The sequence below is a fragment of the Corvus cornix genome, chromosome 26 (genome assembly GCF_000738735.6).
Source record: "Corvus cornix cornix isolate S_Up_H32 chromosome 26, ASM73873v5, whole genome shotgun sequence".
Taxonomy (NCBI): domain Eukaryota; kingdom Metazoa; phylum Chordata; class Aves; order Passeriformes; family Corvidae; genus Corvus; species Corvus cornix.
Window position 1 is genome coordinate 2,078,498 of NC_046354.1, and position 20,497 is coordinate 2,098,994.

The 20,497-nt window shown below is 52.1% G+C and overlaps 1 protein-coding gene across 30 annotated transcripts in view; it reads right to left on the reverse strand.

Annotated features, from left to right (window-relative positions):
- NFASC (neurofascin) overlaps nucleotides 1–20,497 on the reverse strand; it is a 72,581-nt gene that overhangs the window by 6,629 nt on the left and 45,455 nt on the right. For 10 of the 30 annotated variants that reach the window (XM_010404340.3, XM_010404339.3, XM_010404335.3 and 7 more), the window contains 2 exons: nucleotides 5,730–5,861; nucleotides 4,321–4,390 (listed from right to left, as the gene is read on the reverse strand). In XM_010404340.3, the coding sequence (XP_010402642.2) occupies nucleotides 4,321–4,390; nucleotides 5,730–5,861 (202 nt within the window). Of the gene's footprint in view, nucleotides 1–1,172; nucleotides 1,185–4,320; nucleotides 4,391–5,729; nucleotides 5,862–10,667; nucleotides 10,824–12,711; nucleotides 12,829–14,850; nucleotides 15,136–20,497 lie in introns of those variants that run through there. The other 20 variants (XM_039565131.1, XM_039565124.1, XM_039565122.1 and 17 more) reach the window with 7 other exon arrangements.

A 20,497-nucleotide genomic window follows, 5' to 3' on the forward strand; every position in this document is an offset into this window, starting at 1 on the left:
TCAGCTCCCTGAAGTGGGAGAGGAATTTGGGATCCCGCGGTTTCCGAGGGGTTTCCTCAGATCGGCACTTTGGGAATTCAATGATAACACAACCCCAATATTTGAGACCTTCTGTTAACTTGGCATCACAACAAAAAAATTAATTCGTTAGCTCTGGAAGCAGCTTTTTTTTTGTGGGAAAAGGAGGAATAATTCCGTGTGGAAGCAGGACTGGTTAGAAAGCCCCAAAAACGCCGACGGGAGAGTGGCAAAACGCAGATCCTTAATACCCAACATCCCCTCCCAAACTTTGGGGGGCAGCTTGAGCCGGACCTGGATCATCCCTAATGGGAGAGTTTGCAGCACCAAATTCCCGCCAGGAATGCGTTCCTGGAGAATTCCCGCTGGTTTTACCTCTCTCCAGGGCTGTTTATCCCGTTAGCGCATTAGCAGGGAGCAGTGGTTTTCCATCAGCTCCTGATGGGATCTAACCATGTTAAAATGGATTTCTGGGAGCTTGGCTGAGCCTGGCATTAGGGAGCCATGTGGGAAATGCTGTCCCGAGTCCCATAAATCATCGGGAAGAGGGGGGGGCTGGAGCCGGAGGAAGGATTTTCAGGACTAACAGTGGCCAGACCAGTCAGGATCCAGCGGTTTTGGCCCATGTCCCTTGTCCCCATCCCCTGGGATGCACTTTTTCTTGGAAAACCACAGTTTTTCCTTGAAAAAATGCAGTTTTCCTTGAAAAACCAGAGTTTTCCTCGAAAAAACACAATTTTTCCTTGAAAATCCATGTTTTCCTTGAAAAACACCCACATGCATTCCCAAGCTCAATCCTGCTCCACCAGGAGGGATCAGCAGCTGGAGCTGGGGGGGCCTGGCTGGATTTGGGGGGGACCCCCAGCTCACGGAGCAATTCCGAGCAGGATCTGGCTCTCCGGAAGCCCCGACAGCAGTGGGAATTAGAGGGATCTTGTTTGATGTGTTAGGCAGGGACGTGGGAACGGGGACGGGGGAGTTTTGGCTGTGAAGAAATTAAAGGAAGGAGGGAGGGAGGGAGGAAGGAAGGAAGGAAGGAAGGAAGGAATTAGGAAGGAAGGAATTCGGAAGGAAGGAAGGAATTCAGAAGGAAGGAAGGTAAAATTCCCAAAAAAAGCGGAATGTGCCGGACTTCTGGCAGCACGAGGTCCTACCTTTCAAGAGACCTTCACGGTCCATGTGGATAGACCAGGTGAAAAGGAGGAGAAGGAATGGGAATAAAACAGAGAGAAGCAGAAAGAGCCTGATCAGAGAGAGAAATGAGGAGGTTCTGCATTCACAGGGGCAGTGCTACATCCGAAAAAACCAAAAAAAACGGGAATTGTCGCCTCGTTATACCAAATGGAGCCGGGAGAACCCTTCCAGGTGGGATTGGCCCCCTTGGGTTCCCCCAGGAAGCCATCCCAGCATGGAAAGGGTCATCCTAGAAGGACTGGGGGTGATGGCCAGGGGACAGTGGTGGCTCTGGGGACCCGCATGCAGCAGGACAAGGGTGGCTGGGTTCACCCCAGTGTCCTGCTGCGATTCCTTGGAATGGCCCTATGGATAAACCTGCACCTTCCCAGAGCCTTTCCAGAGCTTTCCTCCCTCACGAGGCTCCGGGGACGGTTCTGTGTCCTCCCCTCTGGCTGCCTGCTGAGATGTCCCCTCCTGGCGAGTGGCACTGCCTGCACCGTGTCACCTGTGCCGTTATCCTGGCCCTGGCCTGGAATCCGGAGCCTAAATCCACTCGGCTTCCCCTTCCCAGCATCCAGAGTTTCCAGCCGCCTCCGCCACGGGCAGCACGGAACATTTGGTATAATGAGGCACCGGCACTGGCACGGAATATCCATGGATAATGGTCCCTGCTTGGAAAGGAGCTTCCCTGCTCGGGACCACCATTATCCCGGGATTGGGGCAGAGATGTGATGGGATCTCGGAATGAGGAGCTCGGAGAGTGGCATGCACAGGGCGCCGGGGACGTGAGGGTGACGAGGGCACAGCAGCCATGCCATGGGGAGGAGGGGACGGGAGTCGGGATGGGCTCAGTTCCTGCCCTTCCCTGAAATCCTAAATCCTCCCGGAGCCCGGCCCTGCAATCAGCCCCAAGCTCGATCAGCCAACAGCTCCAGCCTCCGGCTTCACCTTCCCTTCTGCCTCCCAGAGGGAAACTTCCTGGAATTCTCCCAGGAATCCTGGTGTTCCTCAGGAGGAGGGGGCAAAGTTTGTGGGTTGTTGGCTTTTTTTTTGGTTGTTCTTATTTGATTGGGGTTTTCCCCCTTTATTTACTTCATAAAACTCCATGGACTCCATCCCAGAGTTTTGTTGTCCTTCCACTGACTCGCACCTTCCCTTTGGAAATTTTGGGAACGGGGCTGTCCGTGAAAGTCAGAGCTCCAGCTGAGCAGAAGGATGAAGGATTGACCCCAATCCTTCTCCTTGCCTGGAAGGAAACACCCCTTGGATGGTGCCAGGGAATTGGTGCCAGCCATTCCAAGAGCTTGGATTCCCCTCAGGGCCAGGCAAGGAGTGCCTGGCTATGGATTTGCCTCGGGAATGGTGGATGGGGCCAGGAGGGGTTGGATGGACCTCTCTTTGTGGGCTCTGGAGAAGCAGAGCCGGGAAATCCGTGAGTGCTGCCAGAAGCTCGGCCAGGGGGAATCCCTGTGGGAATGGGGGGTTCAGGCTTCCCACAAACCATCCCACAAACCATCCCACAAATCTGGGAAGCACGAGGCTCCCGATCCTGACTGGAATTGTTTGGGGCCGGGCTGTGCCCTGGTTATGGCTCGTTCCTCTGCCGGGAGCAGCCCATAAAATCCTGCCTGGGAAGGGATGGCTCTGACCCCAAAACCTGCAGCGGGACCAGGCTGGGCTCGTTCCTCCTCTGCTGTTTTCCCTGTCCCAGCATGGAATCTGAAGGAAACATCCCAAAAGTTTACAGGTGGATTTTTTTGCCAGCCCTGGAAGTGCTGAGCAGCAGGGAGGGGAGGAAGGTGAGGAAGGAACACCGCCCCTGGGTGTTTTTTAGGACATTCAGGAATGTCAGCCTTTCCCTACAAAATCCTGACGGGATGTGTTTGTATTCCGTGTTTTTTGGGAGTCTGGGGAGCTTAATGGAATCCTTTGGAATAAAAAAAAACCCCTCTGAAATGGAGTTTCTGCACCTCTGACAAAATAAATGTGATCCCTGGTTCTGCTCCTTTTCTGTTTCTGATTCATTTTTTCCCCCTAAATCCTTTGGCAGAATCAGTTCTTATTCCCTTCCTGAATCCCAAACAAATCCATCCCATGCTGGGAATGACACAGGATTGAATGAACCCCTGGTTTAAATCAGGAGGAAAATTCCCCTTGGGTTTTGCCTCCAGCTCAGGTGGGAAATGGGAATTTGAATTCTTTAAGGAATTCAAATATCCCAGATCCCCTCAGCTGCCAGGTGAGCCCTGACAGCGGGACCGGCTCCCGGGGAATCACGGAGAGCTGGGAATGCTTGGGAGGCTCCTGTCCCTTTCTGACACATCCTGGGAGTTTTCCTGGAGGGAAAAAGGCTCTGCTGCCCTTTGAGGGTGACATTTGCGTGCGAAGAGTGGGATGGAGCCGGGGAAGTCAGAGGGGTTCTGGCTGAATCCCTGCTGGAGCCCTCACAGGGGTTTTTATGGGATTGTGTGGGGCTGGAATGCAGGCAGACCCCAAATCATTCCCCTTTCCTGCTTCCAGGGCTGATCCCAACAGAGCTTTGGGAGGAATGTGCCATGGATATTCCTTTATGGGAAGGAGAGGGGCTGAGCTCTGGGGTGAGACTCCAGAAATACCCTCAGGCTGCTACAAAGTTTGGGGTTTTGGGGGGTTTTGGGGGGTTTTATGTGTCAGGAGTTCTATTAAGGTTGATCTGCTCCTGGTGGGAGCTGTCCCATGGAGCTGATTCCAGAATCCCAGCTCTGCTCCCAACAGAACTTTGGACATTTCTCCTTTAGGATGCTGCAGAAATACCCTCAGGCTGCTACAGGGTTCGGGTTTTTGGAGTGATTTCTGGCGTTTCATGTGTCAGAAGTTCCATTAAGGTCGGTTTAGTCCTGCTGGGAGCTGTCCGAGGTCGCCGATTCCAGAATCCCAGGAACAGGAGGCGGAACCCCACAACCTGGCGGCTCTGGCAGCGCTTTGGGAGCCGTTTCCTTCGGGAATTACAGCGGGAAGGCGGCAGGAGGAGGGAAGGGGGGACAGGGATGGTTCCGGGGGATTTGTGGCACCACAGGGTGGGGGAGGGGGGCTGTGATGGTGGGGGAGGGGCTGATGGGGGGGGTCCGACATTCCATGGGATCCTACCTGTAGTCGAAGGATCCGTCCTCCACGTTCTTGTCCTCGGGATTGAGGTGCTCGTCCTTGTTGTCCCGCACTGCGAAGGAGCAGAGCCCCCCCAGTTAAACCAGTAAGGACTGAAAGGGTTTGGGAATGGGGAGGAGCTGGGGAAGGGTCCTGGGGTGTCCCTGAGGGGGAAGAGCTCGGGCAGGTGAAAACTGCACCGGGGAGGGCTGGAGAAGGGTTACACAGGGGTTACACAGGGGTTACACAAAGGATTTGCAAAGGGGTTATGAAGGGTTTGTAAAGTGAAAAAGGGATTGAAAAGGGATTGAAAAGGATTTATAAAGGGTTTGTAACCGGTTTGTAAAGGGTTTGTAAAGGGTTTGTAAAGGGTTTACAAAGGGATTGCAAAGGGGTTTACAAAGGGATTACAAAGGGGTTACAAAAGGATTTGAAAAGGGTTTGCGAAGGGTTTAGAAAGGGCTTACAAAGGGTTTACAAAGGGTTTACAAAAGGTTTATAAAGGGTTTGAAAAGGGTTTACAAAGAGTTTGCAAAGGACTGACAAAGAGCTTACAAAGGGTTTACAAAGGGTTTACAAAGGGTTTATAAAGGATTTGCAAAGGACGCTGCAGTGGTGGCACCTCAGGCACACCAGACAAGGAGGGGATGTGTTAATTGCGGGATTTTCTTAATTAAAAAAAAAGATTTCTGATTTATTTTATAAAATCCTAAATAACAAACGCCTTCTAAGCAACAAATATTAATGGAATAAATTAAACATGAATCGCTTTTATTAGTAAACAGCCCCATGTAAATAAGAATGAATTATTATTTATAATTATTCATAATTTATTTTATATTTATTATATGATATTCTATTATCTCATACTATATTATATTGTATATTATTATATTACGTTATTATATTGTCATATTAATATAATATAATATAATATAATATAATATAATATACCATAATATTATTATAGTATTATATGATATAATTTTATTTATAGTTATTTATAATTATTATAATTTATGCTTCTTACAATTTTCTATGTGCTTGATATAAAAGCCTCTATATATACGATACATCCTTTTATACAAATCCATTTATAAATACAAAAATTACATTTCTCTATCAATTTATATCCCTAAATTCCCACTACAGAAGGATCAACCCCTCACAATCCCATCTCTCCAACACCTGCATTATCCTCAAAAATTCCTGAGCCTGCTTAAACCTTGGGAATGCCCATTCCCATCCTCACCTGGATATTCCCCACCGCTGGAATATCCCCAAGAATCCCAAGCCTGTTTATCCCTTGGGAATGCCCATTCCCATTCTCACCTGGATATTCCCCACCGCTGGAATATCCCCAAGAATCCCAAGCCTGTTTATCCCTCGGGAATGCCCATTCCCATCCTCACCTGGATACTTCCCGCCGCGGCTCCTCTTGATGAAGCAGACGATGAGCAGGATGAGCACGAGGAGGGCGATGGCGCACATGAGGCCGATGAACCAGCCCTGCGTGGCGATGTCCACCTGGTTCTTGGTGTAGGCTGCGGGAAAAAGGGGAAAACATTCCTAAGGAACGGAGCGGAGCCCGCAGGGAAATGGAGGAAGGAGGAATTCAGGGCGCTGGCTTGGGAATTTTCTTTCGTTTGGGTGTGTCTGGGTGTGTGGTTGAAGTTGTAGCTCAGGGATTTGTGTTTCTTTGGTGGTTCTTGGTGATTTTTTTGGTGGTTTTGGTGGATTTTTGAGGGGGTTTTGGTGGATTTTTGAGGGGTTTTGGTGGCTTTTTGGTGTTTCTTCAGTGTATGTTGATTTTTTTTTGGGGGGTTCTTTGGGGTTTTTTTGTGGAGTTTTTTGTGGGTTTTAGGTGGTTTTTTGGTAGTATTTTGGTGGGTTTTTTGGTATTTTATTGGGTTTTGTCAGTGTTTTTTGGTGGTTTTTTCTATGGTTTTTTTGGTGGTTTTTTCTATGGTTTTTTTGGTGGTTTTTGGTGGATTTTTGGTGGTTTTTAGAGGTTTTTTGATGGCTTTTTCATGGTTTTCTTTTCCTTTTATGATGGAAAATCAAATCAGTTTTATCAGGAGCTTTGAAAAGTGAAGGAACCCAACAGAAAGGAAAATCCGGGAAAAGGGAATTGCAAATAAAGGTGAAAGAAGCTGGGGAAGGAATCTGATGGAATTTGCTGCATCTGAAAACTGCCCTGGGTGTGGGAAGACCCAAGAGAAACATTCCCAGTTCCAAGGGATTTTGGGCAGCACCGCTGGATCAGGGAATTGCTGAGCCCTGAGGGTTCACTGGCAGCCTTGAACTGGGATGAACTGGGATGAACTGAAGAGGGGTCTGATAGCTCCACATGTTTTCTCCTGGAGCAAATTCCTGTTCCCAGTGCCTTCCCAAGGCTCCTGCCTGTTTATAGGATTTAATTCCAAGTCCTGTTCCCATCCTCCAGCTCCCGTGTCCTCCCTGCCATTCCCAGCTCTCCCACACGGTCAGACAGACAAATCCATGGCCTAAAAATAGCTCCAATGCTGCCTTTTCCAGCCTCTCCTTGGAATTCAGCGAGGCAGAGGAGAAAATAACCTTCAGCGCAGCAGCGGGGGCTGGATTTATCCCGGATGAGGGAAAACGGAGACGTTCCTGGTGGGAATGTGGGAGAACCAGGGTGGCTGGGATGGGATTGGGAACGGAGATGGGCAGGAGAGAGCAGGGAGTATCCTGAAAATCTGGCAAGAAAAAAGATGGATGAAGAAAGCAGGGAACTCAATGGGTTTGGAGGGAAAGGAGCTTGGAAGAGAGGCAGCAAGGGGAAAAATGGGATGGATGGGCAAAAATTCCTAACCCACAACATTTCAGGGATCAAACTGTGCGTATTCCATTGGAACTGAGCCCAAGAGAAGAATTCATCTCCTCAGGATGAAATCCAGGGAATTGCAGGCAAACCACGGCAAGGAAATTCGGATTAAAGAGGACAATGGCACGAAGGAGAATCTTTGGTCAAGAAACGATGCTGAACCCAGAATATTTTGTGGGGTTTGAGCAGCACCGAGGGTGGAAGGAGCTGCCTGATGCTTCCTTTGGCTGCTTTCCCCTCCAACACTGCTAAATCCCGCACTTCCTTTACCCCAGCCTGAGCTCCGGAGTCCTCGTGGATGCGCTTTTAGATGGAGAGAACGAGACGATGACAAAGGAATGGCTTCGATTATCCGAGTGCTCGGGGCGGGAAGGGGAAGGAAGCAATGCCAGAAAGGTCAGAGATGGAAAAAATCCCATGACCAGTGATGGGATGGGGTTTTTCCAGGGAGAAACAAAGAGGGTCTTCAAAAGATGAAATTCCAGAGAGGCCTGAGAGGTGGGATGAGGGTTGGAGCTGAGTTTGGAAAGGAGGGAGGATTTAAAACCCCAAGCGCCCAGGAGATCTCACAGGAGGATGAGGGCACTGCCTGTAGGGAAGGGGATAATTTCCATCCTTCCCAAAAAAAGGGGGCTAACTTCCATCCTTCCCAAAAAAAGGGGGCTAACTTCCATCCTTCCCAAAAAAGCAACACCTGAGGACCAAATCAAATCCCAGCAAAGGTGGATTTGGGGTAAATGAGTGACTGTCATTGCAGCAGTGGGGACTGGAAGGTTTGAAGCCCGTGGCTGCCCCAGGAGATTTTGTGATTTGCTTTAAGGTGAGGCCAACCTCAAGGGAAAACATGAAAGCAGCTGCGGGATCTGACAGGTCCTGATTGGAATTGCAGCTGCAGAGCCTTTTTTAAAATAATTAATGATAATTTTGCGTCAGAAAATTCGTTAGCTCAGAGTCATCATTGATGTGCCAGGAGCAGAGCTCAGCTCCACCGAGATTTTTGTCTTGGATTGCAAAGGAGATCTTTGGGAGTGAAAAGTCCCCTCTGGCTCCAGCCTTGTGTGATCCTATTCCCAGAATCCCAGGATCACTGAGGCTGGAAAATCCCTCCGGGATCATCGAGTCCGAGCTGTGCCCGATCCCCACCCTGAGCACTCAGTGCCACGTCCAGGTGACACCTCCAGGGATGGGCACTCCAAACCTCCCTGGGCAGCCCTTTCCAACCCTTTCCGTGAGGAAATTCCTGCTGATTCCAACCTGAGCCTCCCCTGGCCCAGCCTGAGGCTGTTCCCTCTCCTCCTGTCCCTGTTCCCTGGGATAAAATCCCACCAGGGAGTTGTGCAGAGCCAGAAATCCCCCCGGAGCCTCCTTTTCTGCAGGCTGAGCCCCCTCAGGAAGTCTCCAGCCCCTTCTCCATCTCCATTCCCTTCTCTGGACACTCTTCCCAGTGTTTGGACAAGCCAAGGAACCCATTTATTTATTTAAAATTTAGCAGACCACCTTCTACTCCGCTATTTTTGTCATTTCCAAGTGCCCTTTGCTCCTGCGAGGAATTTTGTCGGCTTAATGAGCTGCCAGTTAATCAGGAGCAAAATCAGAGCTCGGCCTCCTGCAGGGGAATATTTCTTATTTATCTGCCCCCAGCCTGAAGAAACCTTTAGAACAATGATTTACAAGATTTAAATAAAACCCCCCAAACCCCCAAAACTGCACGGTTCCTTTTCATCCAAAGCATTCCCGATGCCATAGGATTGTCAGCGGGGGCCCGGCATTTGTGTCAGCAGCATCCAGCCAGGAGAGAAATGGATGTGGAGCGTTTATTCCTGCAGGGAAGGCGACAGCTCCGTGCATCCCACAGGGCTCAGGTCAGCACCAGCCTCAATCCCGGGGATAAAGGTGGCCCCATCCCTTATTCTCCATGAAAATATCAGTAGGAACCTCTCAATTATGGAAAATATATGCAGAGTCTTCCCAGCAGGAATCAGCCAAGGATATTGTGCTTTTTTTCCCCGTTTTTTTTAATGATTCCCGGCCCCTTGCTGTCCCTTCGGTCCCCCCACGGATCCCAAAGTGGGGGAAAAGCAGGGGAGGAAGGAAGAGGCGGGTCCAGGTTGGGAATGGTTATCCAGAGGGATAAAATGGTTATCCAGAGGGACAAAATGGTTATCCAGAGGGATAACTCGTGGGTAGGGTGGGAGCTGACGGAAATTTCGGACTCGGGGAAAGATCCGGAAGCAGAAACAAAACTGGGGATTTAACACAACAACTGGAGCTGTGCTGGGAGGGGTCTGTGACCAAAATCAGCTCTGATGTGTGGGATCAGAATATTCCAGGGGCTGCTGTGCCGTGGATTCGCTCAACCCTGGAGCGGTTTGGGGACAGAGCCGAGGGCAGCACTCGCTGGGGGTTTGTTGGCGTTGAGAAGGGTTGGACACCCCAAAACCACCTGGATGTGGCACCCGGGGACGTGGTGGCCTTGGCAGTGCCAGGGGAATGGTGGGACTCGATGATCGCAGAGGTTTTTCCAACCTTGATTCCACGGAACACCGGCGGCTGCCATCTGCCCCCGCCTGGGAATTACCCGGCGGCATTCCAGATTTTCTGCTGATTTCAGATGAGCACGGGGGTGTGTGGGGAGCTCTGCTCCCCAGTTCCTGCAGCTCTCCCTCACTGGGATTCCCATTTTCCTTTTGCCCTTCCCGGAGGAGCCTGGAAATTGCCAGAGCTTCCCATCCCACGGCTGGAGCCGAGCAAAACTATTTGAATTCCTTGGAAATCCCCACCTCTACCCACGGCACTGTCAGGGAGGCTGCTCCGGTGTTTCCTGCTCCGCAGAGTTCCAGCGGAGTGTTTGACAGGAGCTGGGCACAGATCCCTATGGAAAAGCCCCGGGTGGATAGGAAGGGATTTAGGGCTGTTTGGATTTCCTGGGAATCATCGGGAGGGAGCAGCGGAGTTTTACAGATAAAGCTCCTGTGGGACAAAGGTGGGAGCGTCTGGAGCCGGGTGGGAAATAGGGGAATCCATAACGAGGAAGACGTGGAAACCACACGGATACAAAGCCTGGCAAATTCCCCACCAAGTGCCAGAGGAAACATCCCAGGAGGATGGAAATCCCTAAGGATTCACTCGTGCCAACACCACATTCCCACTCCCAGTGCATCATCCCATCAGTGACATCTCTGAGATGTCACTCGTGCACGGGGGGCCGCAAGCAGAGGCTGTGACAACATGAACGCTTTCTCCTCCCTTTCCTCCATCCCAAGGGATCCCTATCCCGAGGAATCCCCATCCAAAGGGATCCCCATCCCTTCCTGGGATCCTCCTCCTCCGCGCAACGCCGAGCAAGCCCTGGGTTGAGAAATGCCGCGAGTCGAGGGCAGTGGGATGAGGGATTTCCATGCAGCCATGGCCGAAGCACCATGGGGATGGCTGGGCCATGCCGGGGCCATGCCGGGGACGCTCTGGGGACGCTCTGGGGACACGCGGCCGACGCCCGTCTCACCTGAGCTGGTGGTAAAGGTAATGTACGAGTGCTCGCTGGGGTGGGACCATATGGGGAACACCCACAGCTTGTACATCATCCCCGGCGTCAGATCCGCCAGCTGCACCGAGGACGGGCCCTGAGCCTTAACGGGGATTGATTTCTCTGTCTTGTTACCTGGGGAACAGAAACCGCACATCAAACCCTGCCCGGACACCCCGCGGGGACACCGGGAACACCGCGGCCCAGGTGTGGGGCTGGCCCTGAGGGCTGGCCGGGAATGACGCGGCTCCCGGGGCAGGGAGCTGCTGGTTTGGGGCCGGTACCAGAACCAAAGAGTTGCTGGTTTGGGGTTGGTACTGGAGCCAAGAGTTGCTGGTTTGGGATCATTTCCTGAACCAAGGAGCTGCTGATTTGGGATTGTGACACCGGGGGCAAGGCGGTGTGATATCCCTGGGGATTGAGTGGGAATTACACGGCTCCAGGGACAAGGAGCTGCTGGTTTGGGATCGTTTCCCAAGCCAAGGAGCTGCTGGTTTGGGGTCACTACTCTGGGGACAAGGAGGTGCTGATGTGGGGTCGTTACCCACTGGGAATTGAGGATAGGTGGGGGTTGTGCTGCATCCCCGCTTGCCACACCGGGAAAAAAATTCCTGGGAGCTGTTTGGGTCTCTCCCTAAGTTAAAGCCTCCATAGGTTCTTTACCTGCCCAGCTTCAGATCTGGATTTTTGGGATTTTACCATAAAAACACTGGAATTTGCCTGGTCAGACCCAGCTGGGTGAAGGAGATACAGGATTGGGTTTTGGTGCTGTTGGGAGTGGTACCTGTGCTCCAGGTGTGCTCCAGGTGTGCTCCAGGTGTGCTCCAGCTGGGCTGGAGACTTTGGATGAGCTGGATAATTATTAACGATCCTTTGGATCTGCTTTTGGGGGAGAGTTTGGCCCCGTGACTCAACAAGGGATGGTCACGGGCTGGTTTCTCCCAGGTTCTTTCCAAGAACGACCTGTTGAGCCGGGAATAATTTGCTCACGAGCTTAATCCTGAGCATTATCCACGGAATCCCAGAAAACCTGCACTGGGGCCTGGATTCATGGCTCAGCAGGGAAGGAGAAATGTGGCTTTGAGGGTTTTGCTCCTTCGAATGCCACCAAAAAGTGGTGGAAAACCACAACTCTCCAGGAAGGGCTGAAATCTCCAAGATTTCCTCCCTCAGACAGATTTGGAGAGGGAATCCCAAGGGATTGCTGCTGTTGCAGCACGGATTCAGCACCTGGACCTGATCCTTATGTTTCCCAGTGACTGCGGAAAAATAGGGGTGGGTTGGGAGCTGGAATATTTGGGATTTAGGGCCTGGCAGGCTCATGCATATCCTAAAATATGGGAATTTTGGACACCAGACAGTGGTTTTGCACAGGGGATCGTCTCAAGGGCAATTCAAGGTCATCTCCTGAGGGAAGCTGGAAAGGCCAGGAGGGGTTTCCTGCCGGGAATTACAAGCGGTTTATTTGAAATGCCGATTTCAGGGATTCCAGGCCAGCACAGCAGCGGATGCGAGGGCTGGGAATAAACTCAGGGATGAGCAGCAGCTGGCATTGCCTCTCCAGAAACCCCAAACCAACCAACGACACAAAAACCTCTCCCTAAACCGGCACCAAACCCGGAGATCCCGGCTCTGCTCCCAGCCCAGGACGGAGCCGTACAACGCTAAGAGACACCGAGGAGGAGGTTTGGGATCTTAGAGGATTCTGCCAACTCCAGGTTCAGGAATCCCATCTTCCAATTCCCAGAAATTTCATTTTTCTCCATCTTTTACACCTCTTTCCGTCAACCACGACTCAACATTCCCACCGATCATAAAAGCCCACGGCCATCGGCGCACGGAGAGGGAACCCCTCGAGAACCACCTCTGATCTACCCCGGCCACCACAACCACGATGTTCTCCCCTCCCGTTTTTCCAGCTGGCCATGGAATTATGGAATTAAATCCAAGGAAAGGGCGGGAGCTGGCAGGATCTCTAAGGGCAGCGCCACCCCATAGAGTCCCCACGCGATCTGATGCTTACTGGTGATATACTTAACCACAAAGTCAGTTCCTGCCGAGAAATTGTGGCTCCAGGTGATGTTTGCCCAGTTACTGTTCGCCATGGCTCTGATGTCCCATATGGACGATCCATTGGCGGCTGGGGGACAGGTTAGAACAGGAGTTAGTGCTTAGTGGGGTTAGACCTGGCTTAGAGCTTGACTAGCGGTGGGGAAGCTCGCAAAAACCTCACAAAAACCTAAAAAAACCGTACGAAATCCTTACAAAAACCTCAGGAAAACTTTAAATGAACCTTAAAAATGCTCATGAAAAGCTTACAAAACCTCACAAAAAACCTTGAGGAAACCTTACAAAAGCCTCACAAAATCCTTATGAAAACCTCACAAAATCCTTATGAAACCTCACAAAATCCTTAAAAAATCCCTACAAAAACCTCACAAAAACCTTAAAAAACCTTAAAAAACCTCACAAAAGCCTTACAAAAACCTCACAAAAACCTCACAAAAACCTTAAAAATCCTTACAAAAACCTTACGGAAACCTCACAAAATCCTTACAAATTCCTGGAGTGAACACTTTGGTCTCAGCCTAAGTGTGAATTAACCTCAGCCTAAGGCTGGATAGATCTTCCCCAAGATTCCCAACATTTTTAGGGAATTTTGGGCAGTGTTTAAATCCAACTGTGCTCAGCTCATCCTGGAATTCTTCCGGGGCACATCCCTGAGGATCTGGGCCAGCAGGAAAACCTTGTCCTGGAATTCCTGCATGGATGAGCACGGATCCAGGGAATTGTCACGTCGCTGTGGCCCCGGTGGGACAATGAGGTCACTCGTGTGTGAAGTTGAAGTTAAGGGATTTCGACGTCGCTTGGGATGAGTCCCGTTCCTACTGAGGTGGGAACCAATCCTGCACTTCAGGGGGATTTTAAGGGACAGCGGAGAATCGACATCTTGGGGTTTAATGTCATTTTTCCTTAGGGTGTTGCGATGTTCTGATGTCACAAAATCCGGGATTTAGTGCCACAATGCCTTGGAAAAAGCCAGCTGTGGGGTTTTTAGGGTGCTGCAAGGACCTGGCGCTGTGGGGTGACCTGGAATCCCTTAAATCCCAACCTGGGCTGGGTGGGGACACCAGAGGTTCCTCTTTCCCTCACATCCTCTTTCCCTGCTCTGTGCCTCACACGTAATTCCCCATTTCCAACCTCACACTTAATTCCCTATTTCCAGCCAGCAGCGTTTCCACATGGATTGATGCCTGGTGTGGGGCTGATCTCTCTTCATCACCAAACCTGGGGTGTCCGATGGGGGCAGATGCCCCTGCAGAAAGTTGTGGTGGTTTTGAAGCATTTTAAGCTGATTTCATGCAAAAATATAAAGAAATGGCTTTGAAGTGAGTCACGGAATCGTCCCAGGATGGTTTGAGTGGGAAGGGACCTTAAAACTCATCTCACTCCCCATTCCACATTTTCCACTATCCCAGGTTGCCCCAAACGCCATCCAAGTTTTTAATCGTGATTTCATTCCCTTTTTGCTTGGCTTAGTTTTGAACAAACCTAATTTTTTATTAACCGTAATTTTCATTATCCCAGTGTTTCGAACCCGGATAAATCCTTCCAGATTTATCCCTAAACCACATCCAGGAGGGAAGATTTCCCCACCAGAGCCGAGTTGGATCCTCCTGATGACACGAGAAGTTTCTCCTGACCTGGGAAACACCTGGCGCAGGGATCGTGCTGGAACTCCCACCCTTCCCCAGGGCTCCGGGGGGCTCCGGCAGCGCAGGGAGCAGCAGGATAAACCCAAGGAGACTCAGATAAATCCTGACAGCTCTCGGTGCTAACAGCTGATGTGCTAAATCCGAGGTGACATCTCCTGCAGGAGCACCAGAACCCGTTTGTAACAGCTCTAAACACCCGATAACACTTTGGGGAATATTTGTAGGATTTTCCACCTCTTCCCGAACCTCATCCAGCATCGCCACACCCTCAGCAGGGCTGGGTTATTCCCTGGTGGCACAGAACTCTCCAAATGCCTGCTTGTACACCCAGATTCCCATCCCAGAGCATGGAAGGGCTCCGATTTTCCCGGTATCCCAAAGAATCAAGGTGGGGAAGGGTCGCAGTCAGGTTAGAGAGGAGTTAGAGGAAAAGGAAAGCTCAGTACCCAACTCGTGCTTGGTCGTGGCTGCCGGAGCCCTCTCGGCAGCGGCGCTGGTGCTGGCGGCGGTGCTGGCGGCGCTGGTGGTGGTGGTGGTGGTTGTGGTGGTGGTTGTTGTGGTGGTTGTGGTGGTTGTGGTGTCGGTGGTGGTTGGGGTGGTTGTAGGGCTGATTGTAGGGCTGATTGTAGGACTGGTTTCAGGGCTGGTTTCAGGGCTGGTTTCAGGGCTGGTTTCAGGGCTGGTTTCAGGACTGGTTTCCTCCACTGCGGTTGGAGGTGGCCCAGTTGCCTCTGGGAGAGGGAAACACCGGCTTTGTACCCGAGGTGGCGTCCCCGGGGCTCTGCCCTCCACGGAGCGGCATGGCATGGAGCAAATCCCGCTGGAAACGCATGGCTGGACCCATTTTCCTGCCCCTGTCCCCATGCAGGGATGGCCTGAGCCCATCCCAGGGACTGGATCCCACTGGGAATGCCAGACTGAACCCCTTTTCCTCCCCCTGTCCCCCTGAGCCCATCCCAGGGGCTGGGAGAGGTGCTGGGGCTGCTCCCATTCCTCCGCTTTGATCCCGATCCCAATCCCAATGCCAGGCCTGAACGAGCTGCTTCTCCTCTGCCTTTTCCCTGCCCATCACCCCTCTGGGATAAACCAGCATGGACAGCCTGGAAAAATGCAGCTGAGGGGATGCAGGGGTTTGTCCTCATCCCATTGTCCCACTGCATCCCAGGAAAACCAAATGGGATTTAGCTCTTGAGGGAAAGGCACTAATCCCATTTGTCGGGCCAGCCGCAATCCCGTTAATCCAGCTGTCCCTGGACTACACCTCCAGCATTTTTCAAGCTGCCAGCTCAGCCTGCAGCTTCCCAGCTTTTTTCCAGCCTGGAGAAGGAGCAGCTTGGGCATGGAGGGGGATTTAGCCCGCAGGGGAGGCAGGGATGGAGCTTTGCCCCTCACAGTTTGCATTTAAGTGAGGGCTTGGAACACCTCGAGCTGTCCTGGGGGATAATTGGGAGCCATTTGTTTGCTGGATTGAGCTGTGATTCCAAGGAAAAGCGGGAATGTGCTCCAAGGAAAGGGGGAAATGTGTCCTTTAACCCCCACCCTGAGTGGGGTGAGGGTTCCACAGGGAGGGAGGGGGGCACTGGCTTTGGCTGGAATATTCCAGCAGAAAATGCAGCCGGAATTCTGCTCCAAATACCAAAGGTGACTCTGAGGGGACCTCACCCTGGGACTCTCAGGTTAAATTATATTTACAACAAATATTCCTGCAGGTCCAGGGATTCCAAATCCCTCTGATGGGCGAAGGAAAGCAGATTTTATAAATATCGCCCCCAAACCACAACAGCTCTAGGAAAGCACTTTAAAACCAGTCCCAGGACCAAGCCAGGCTTTTCTCCCCCATCCCCAGTCTGTCCCCAAGGAGAGCCAAGCCCTGAAAGCTCCGCATCCAAAGGCACAGAGGGGCAGGAGCTCGCTCAGTCCGTCTGAGAGGCGATAAAACCCCGGCTACAGCACCAGCCCAGGTCAGGGGTGACCCCAGAGCACCCCCAGGTACTCAAAACCACCAGGCCAGGTCCAAGGGTGCCCCAAGAGCACCCCCAGCTCCTCCAAAAGCCCAACCCAGCTCCAGCGGTGCCCCTAGAGCACCCCAAGGTACTCAAAAGCATCAGCCCAGCCCCAGGGGTGCCCCAGGAGCAGCCAAAGTCACCCCAAAACACTTCCCAGCTCCTGGGCTGCCCCCAGAGCACCCCCAGGTACCCCCAAGTGCCCCAGGAGCAGCCACAGTCCCACAAAAACCCCATCCAGACTCAGAGGTGTCCCCAGAGCACCCCCAGCTCCTCAAAAGCATCAGCCAAACCACCAAGAGCAGCCGCAGTCACGCCAAAAACCCCTCCCAGCCCCAGATGTGCCCCAAGAGCAGCCGCAGTCACCCCAAAACCCCTCTCAGCCCCAGAATGTGCCCCAAGAGCAGCCGCAGTCACCCCAAAAACCCCTCTCAGCCCCAGATGTGCCCCAAGAGCAGCCGCAGTCACCCCAAAACCCCTCCCAGCCCCAGATGTGCCCCAAGAGCAGCCGCAGTCACCCCAAAAACCCCTCCCAGCCCCAGATGTGCCCCAGGAGCAGCCGCAGTCACCCCAAAACCCCTCCCAGCCCCGGAGCGCGTCCTCTCCGCGGTGACCCCACAGCGTCCCCATCTCATGCACCCCGAACCGAAGCCCCCCGTGCACAGCCCGGCCCTGTCCCAGCCCGGGGGTCCAGCCCGGCCAGGGGGTGGTGACAGGGAGGGGACGCATCCAAAGGCTCGCTTTGCCCTCGGGGTTCGTGGTGCGGCAAAAAAAAAAGGGGATTTTTGAATTTTGCCCTTCAGGGTTTGTCCCCCCGCTTGTGGGGGAAGGACTTTGCGCGGTCCTGAGGCCGCTAAAAGCTTTTTCTGCACTGGGATTTGTCCTCATCCATCTCCGCTGATTCCTGGCGGGTTTTTGGGGTTAAGAGATTGGTGTCGCCGGGTTAATGTCCCCGTTAACGGGATGGAGCAGCGCCAGAGGCTGGGAACAATCAAACAGCGCCGGAGCCATCAGCTAATGCAGGCTCGGCATTCCCATGGGAATCCCGGCTCCCCGCGGAGGAAAACGAGACCCCAAAAGGCACAAAGTGAGTTTGGGAAAGGCGGGAGCCGGCGGAAAACGCGGCACGGCTTTCCAGCTTCCACCAGGGCTCTCCCAGAGCCTCTCAGGAGCAGGAGAAACTCAGCTTTAATGCTGCTCCGGAGTTGAGATGGGAAGAGATTATCTGGGATAAATCCCAGCCTCGCTGTCCCCGGTGCGGGAGCGCAGGGGAAGCTGCAGCCCCCAAACCCTCCGGGATGAGCTGACAGCGATTCCAGGCGGGATTTGCCCTCCCTGCCCCACTTCCCTGGCTCTGGGGGAGGCGATTCCCGGGAGCGGAGCCGTCACTTCCCATCAGGATAACGCGGGCTGGCTCCCGAGGAGATCCAGGAGGGGATGGCGGGGATAAAAATCGTCCTGGCAGGAGCAGGGCCAGGTGAAGAGTGGGATGGGGTGAGCTGGAAAACTCGGGGAGGGGAGGATGGGAATGCGGCCCCCACGGAGAGGGAGGGGTGGGATTTAATCCTAAGGGATGAAAAGCTCCGGCCTCGCTGGGGTTTAAATACGGAATGGATGCGGGAGGAGAGCTCAGCTGGGAGATTTGGGGCGGGGGAGAGATCAGGGACGTTCGCTGGGCTTTGAAATCCATCCCTTAATGAGGGCTGGGAGGGGATCCCAGGGATCCCCGGGATCCGATGTTCCCAAAGAAAAGGCACCCGAGCACTGAGAGTCCCTTCTCGGGGTTCCCGGGGTCCCCTCTCGGTGCCACCAGCAGTGACGAAGATCCCAAAGGGAGACGGGAGAGCCAGGCTGGCATTCCCAGCACTTCGGAAAGGGCAGAAATCCCATCCATCCTCCCAAAAACGGCCGCGATGCTCCAGCCACGACATTCCCGAGCTTTGCGGAGCAGCTGAAGTTGTTTTCCTGCATTCCCAGAGCTTGGACAGAAGTTTGGGGACAGCGCGGGGCACCCGGAATTTGTGGGATGGGGGGAAAATCCCCCTTTTCCGAAAGACAGATGCCGCTTTCCCCATGCCAGGGAGGAACAGCACCTGGAAATTGCTCCAAGCAGGAAGAAACCACCCGGGAAATTCGGACTAAAAACCAATTCCCAGCTCTTTATCGCATTTGAGCCGAGCCCTTCTTCCCGGAAAGAGCCGAAGGAGCACTCAGCTCCTTAATTGCCTCCCTTTCAAGGCTTTTTCTGTCTCCAAGTTCCATTATTCCCTCTCAGGGAAGGATGGGGCTCTGATGATGGATTGAGGAAGCAGCAATTAATAATTTCACTAATGAGAGATGCTGAGCTCTTCGCTGTCTCGCCAGCCAGGAGTGGAGCAGTAAAAAAAAAAGAGTCCGAACCTCTCACAAAAACCTGCTTGAAGCTCAGATTAGGGGGAAAAAAAACCCCAAAGCGGGAGAATCCTAAAAGAAAAATGGGTTTTTTTAAGGGGAAGATCGAAAGAAAAGACTAATCCTGCTCGGAGTGGGATAATTCAGTGAAAAGTGGCATTTTTGGGGAAAAATTCAGGAAACAATCCCAATCTCTGCTCCTTTTTAATTATTTAGAGGTGCTTTTAATGTGTTGTTGGGCTGTGGCAGCAGTTTTCCCTGGGGTGTGCCTACAAAATCACGAGGCTTGGAGAAATTGGGATGAATTTTTCATGATTTTTGATGATCGGGTCGAGGACACTTGTGGAGATTTATTTTTAATTCTCCCGGTTTTTACCAACAGGATGGAACTGGGAAGTCTGGGCCATGAAATTCTCCAAATCTGATGTGGAAAGAGAAGAAATTGGAGAAGAGGAGGGGGTGATGGAGCAGAAAGAGAGGGCTCAGCAATTCCCTCCATTTCTAAAGCAAAAAATGGGATTTTTCTCCTCAAATTCCCATTCATGGACAGAGAAAAGTCAGGTTTTTCCCTCCGAGCCTAAACCCAATTTCTTTATGGTTCCTAATGAAGTTTTTCCGTACAGATGGAAAATGAAAACTCCAGTTTGGGGATATTTTTCCTCACTCAGAGCATAAACAAAATCCCTTTTTAATCTGCTCCTTTCCCAAATCCCCTCTCCCCTTTTCCAAAGCCTTGCTTAGGAAAGGTGAAGCCTTTCCTAAGGGAAAATCCCTGCACTTCACTTCGATTCCATCACCTGCTCCGGTTCCTCTCGGCCCTGACCCCGCCTGTGTCAGGTCATCCCTGGAAAAGGAACCTTTTCATTCCCTGTCAGTGCCAGCCACGGCAAGGATCAAGAAATTTATGGAATCGCTGTTGATTCCATAAAAATGCACCCAGTCTGGGTCAGCCAGCGGAGATGGGAAAGGTCAGGGAGCATTTCCTGGGATTTGTTGGGAAGAGAAACATCCTCTGGAGCCAGACTCCACTCAAACCGTGGCCTGAGGAGAAATGAGATCCAGCTCCGGAGCAGGACTGGCATGGGAGAGGGATTTTTTCCATGCCCTGAGTCCTCTCCTGGAGCCTGGAATGGGGAGGAAGATGAGGCAGCAATTCCCGACCTCCAGCTCCACTCTCCGACTCTCAGCTCTCTTCCAGCCCTTCCCAAAGTGTTATTTCTCCTTTTGGAAAGGGGAAAATGAAGGGATGAGCTCTGGATAATTGGAAGATTACCCCTGAAATCCCAAATAATTCCAGTGGGCAAGAAATGAAGGCAGGAATGATTCGGGGCTGGGAGGATGAAGAGATCAGGCTGTGATTCCAGAGTTCAGCAAGACCCTCTGGAAGCAGAAAAGGGCTTGAAGTGATCCCGATCCACAAAGAAAATCCGGATTCTGGTGGATGAGCCAAACCCTGGATGGAGAAGGAGCTGGAGGAGAGGGCGCTCCCAATCCCAAGGGTTTTATGTGCATTTTCAGGGATTTATATGTTCATTTTCAGGATTTTTATGCTCGTTCCCAGGATTTTTCAGTGGATTTTCAGGTCCCCACCACCTAGACCTGACCAATCTGTAATCCCGCATTTTTTGGGGGGGAATAGGGAGGAAGAGAAAAAGACAGGAAGGAGAAAGATCAGGAAGAGGGGAAAAATAAAAGCAAA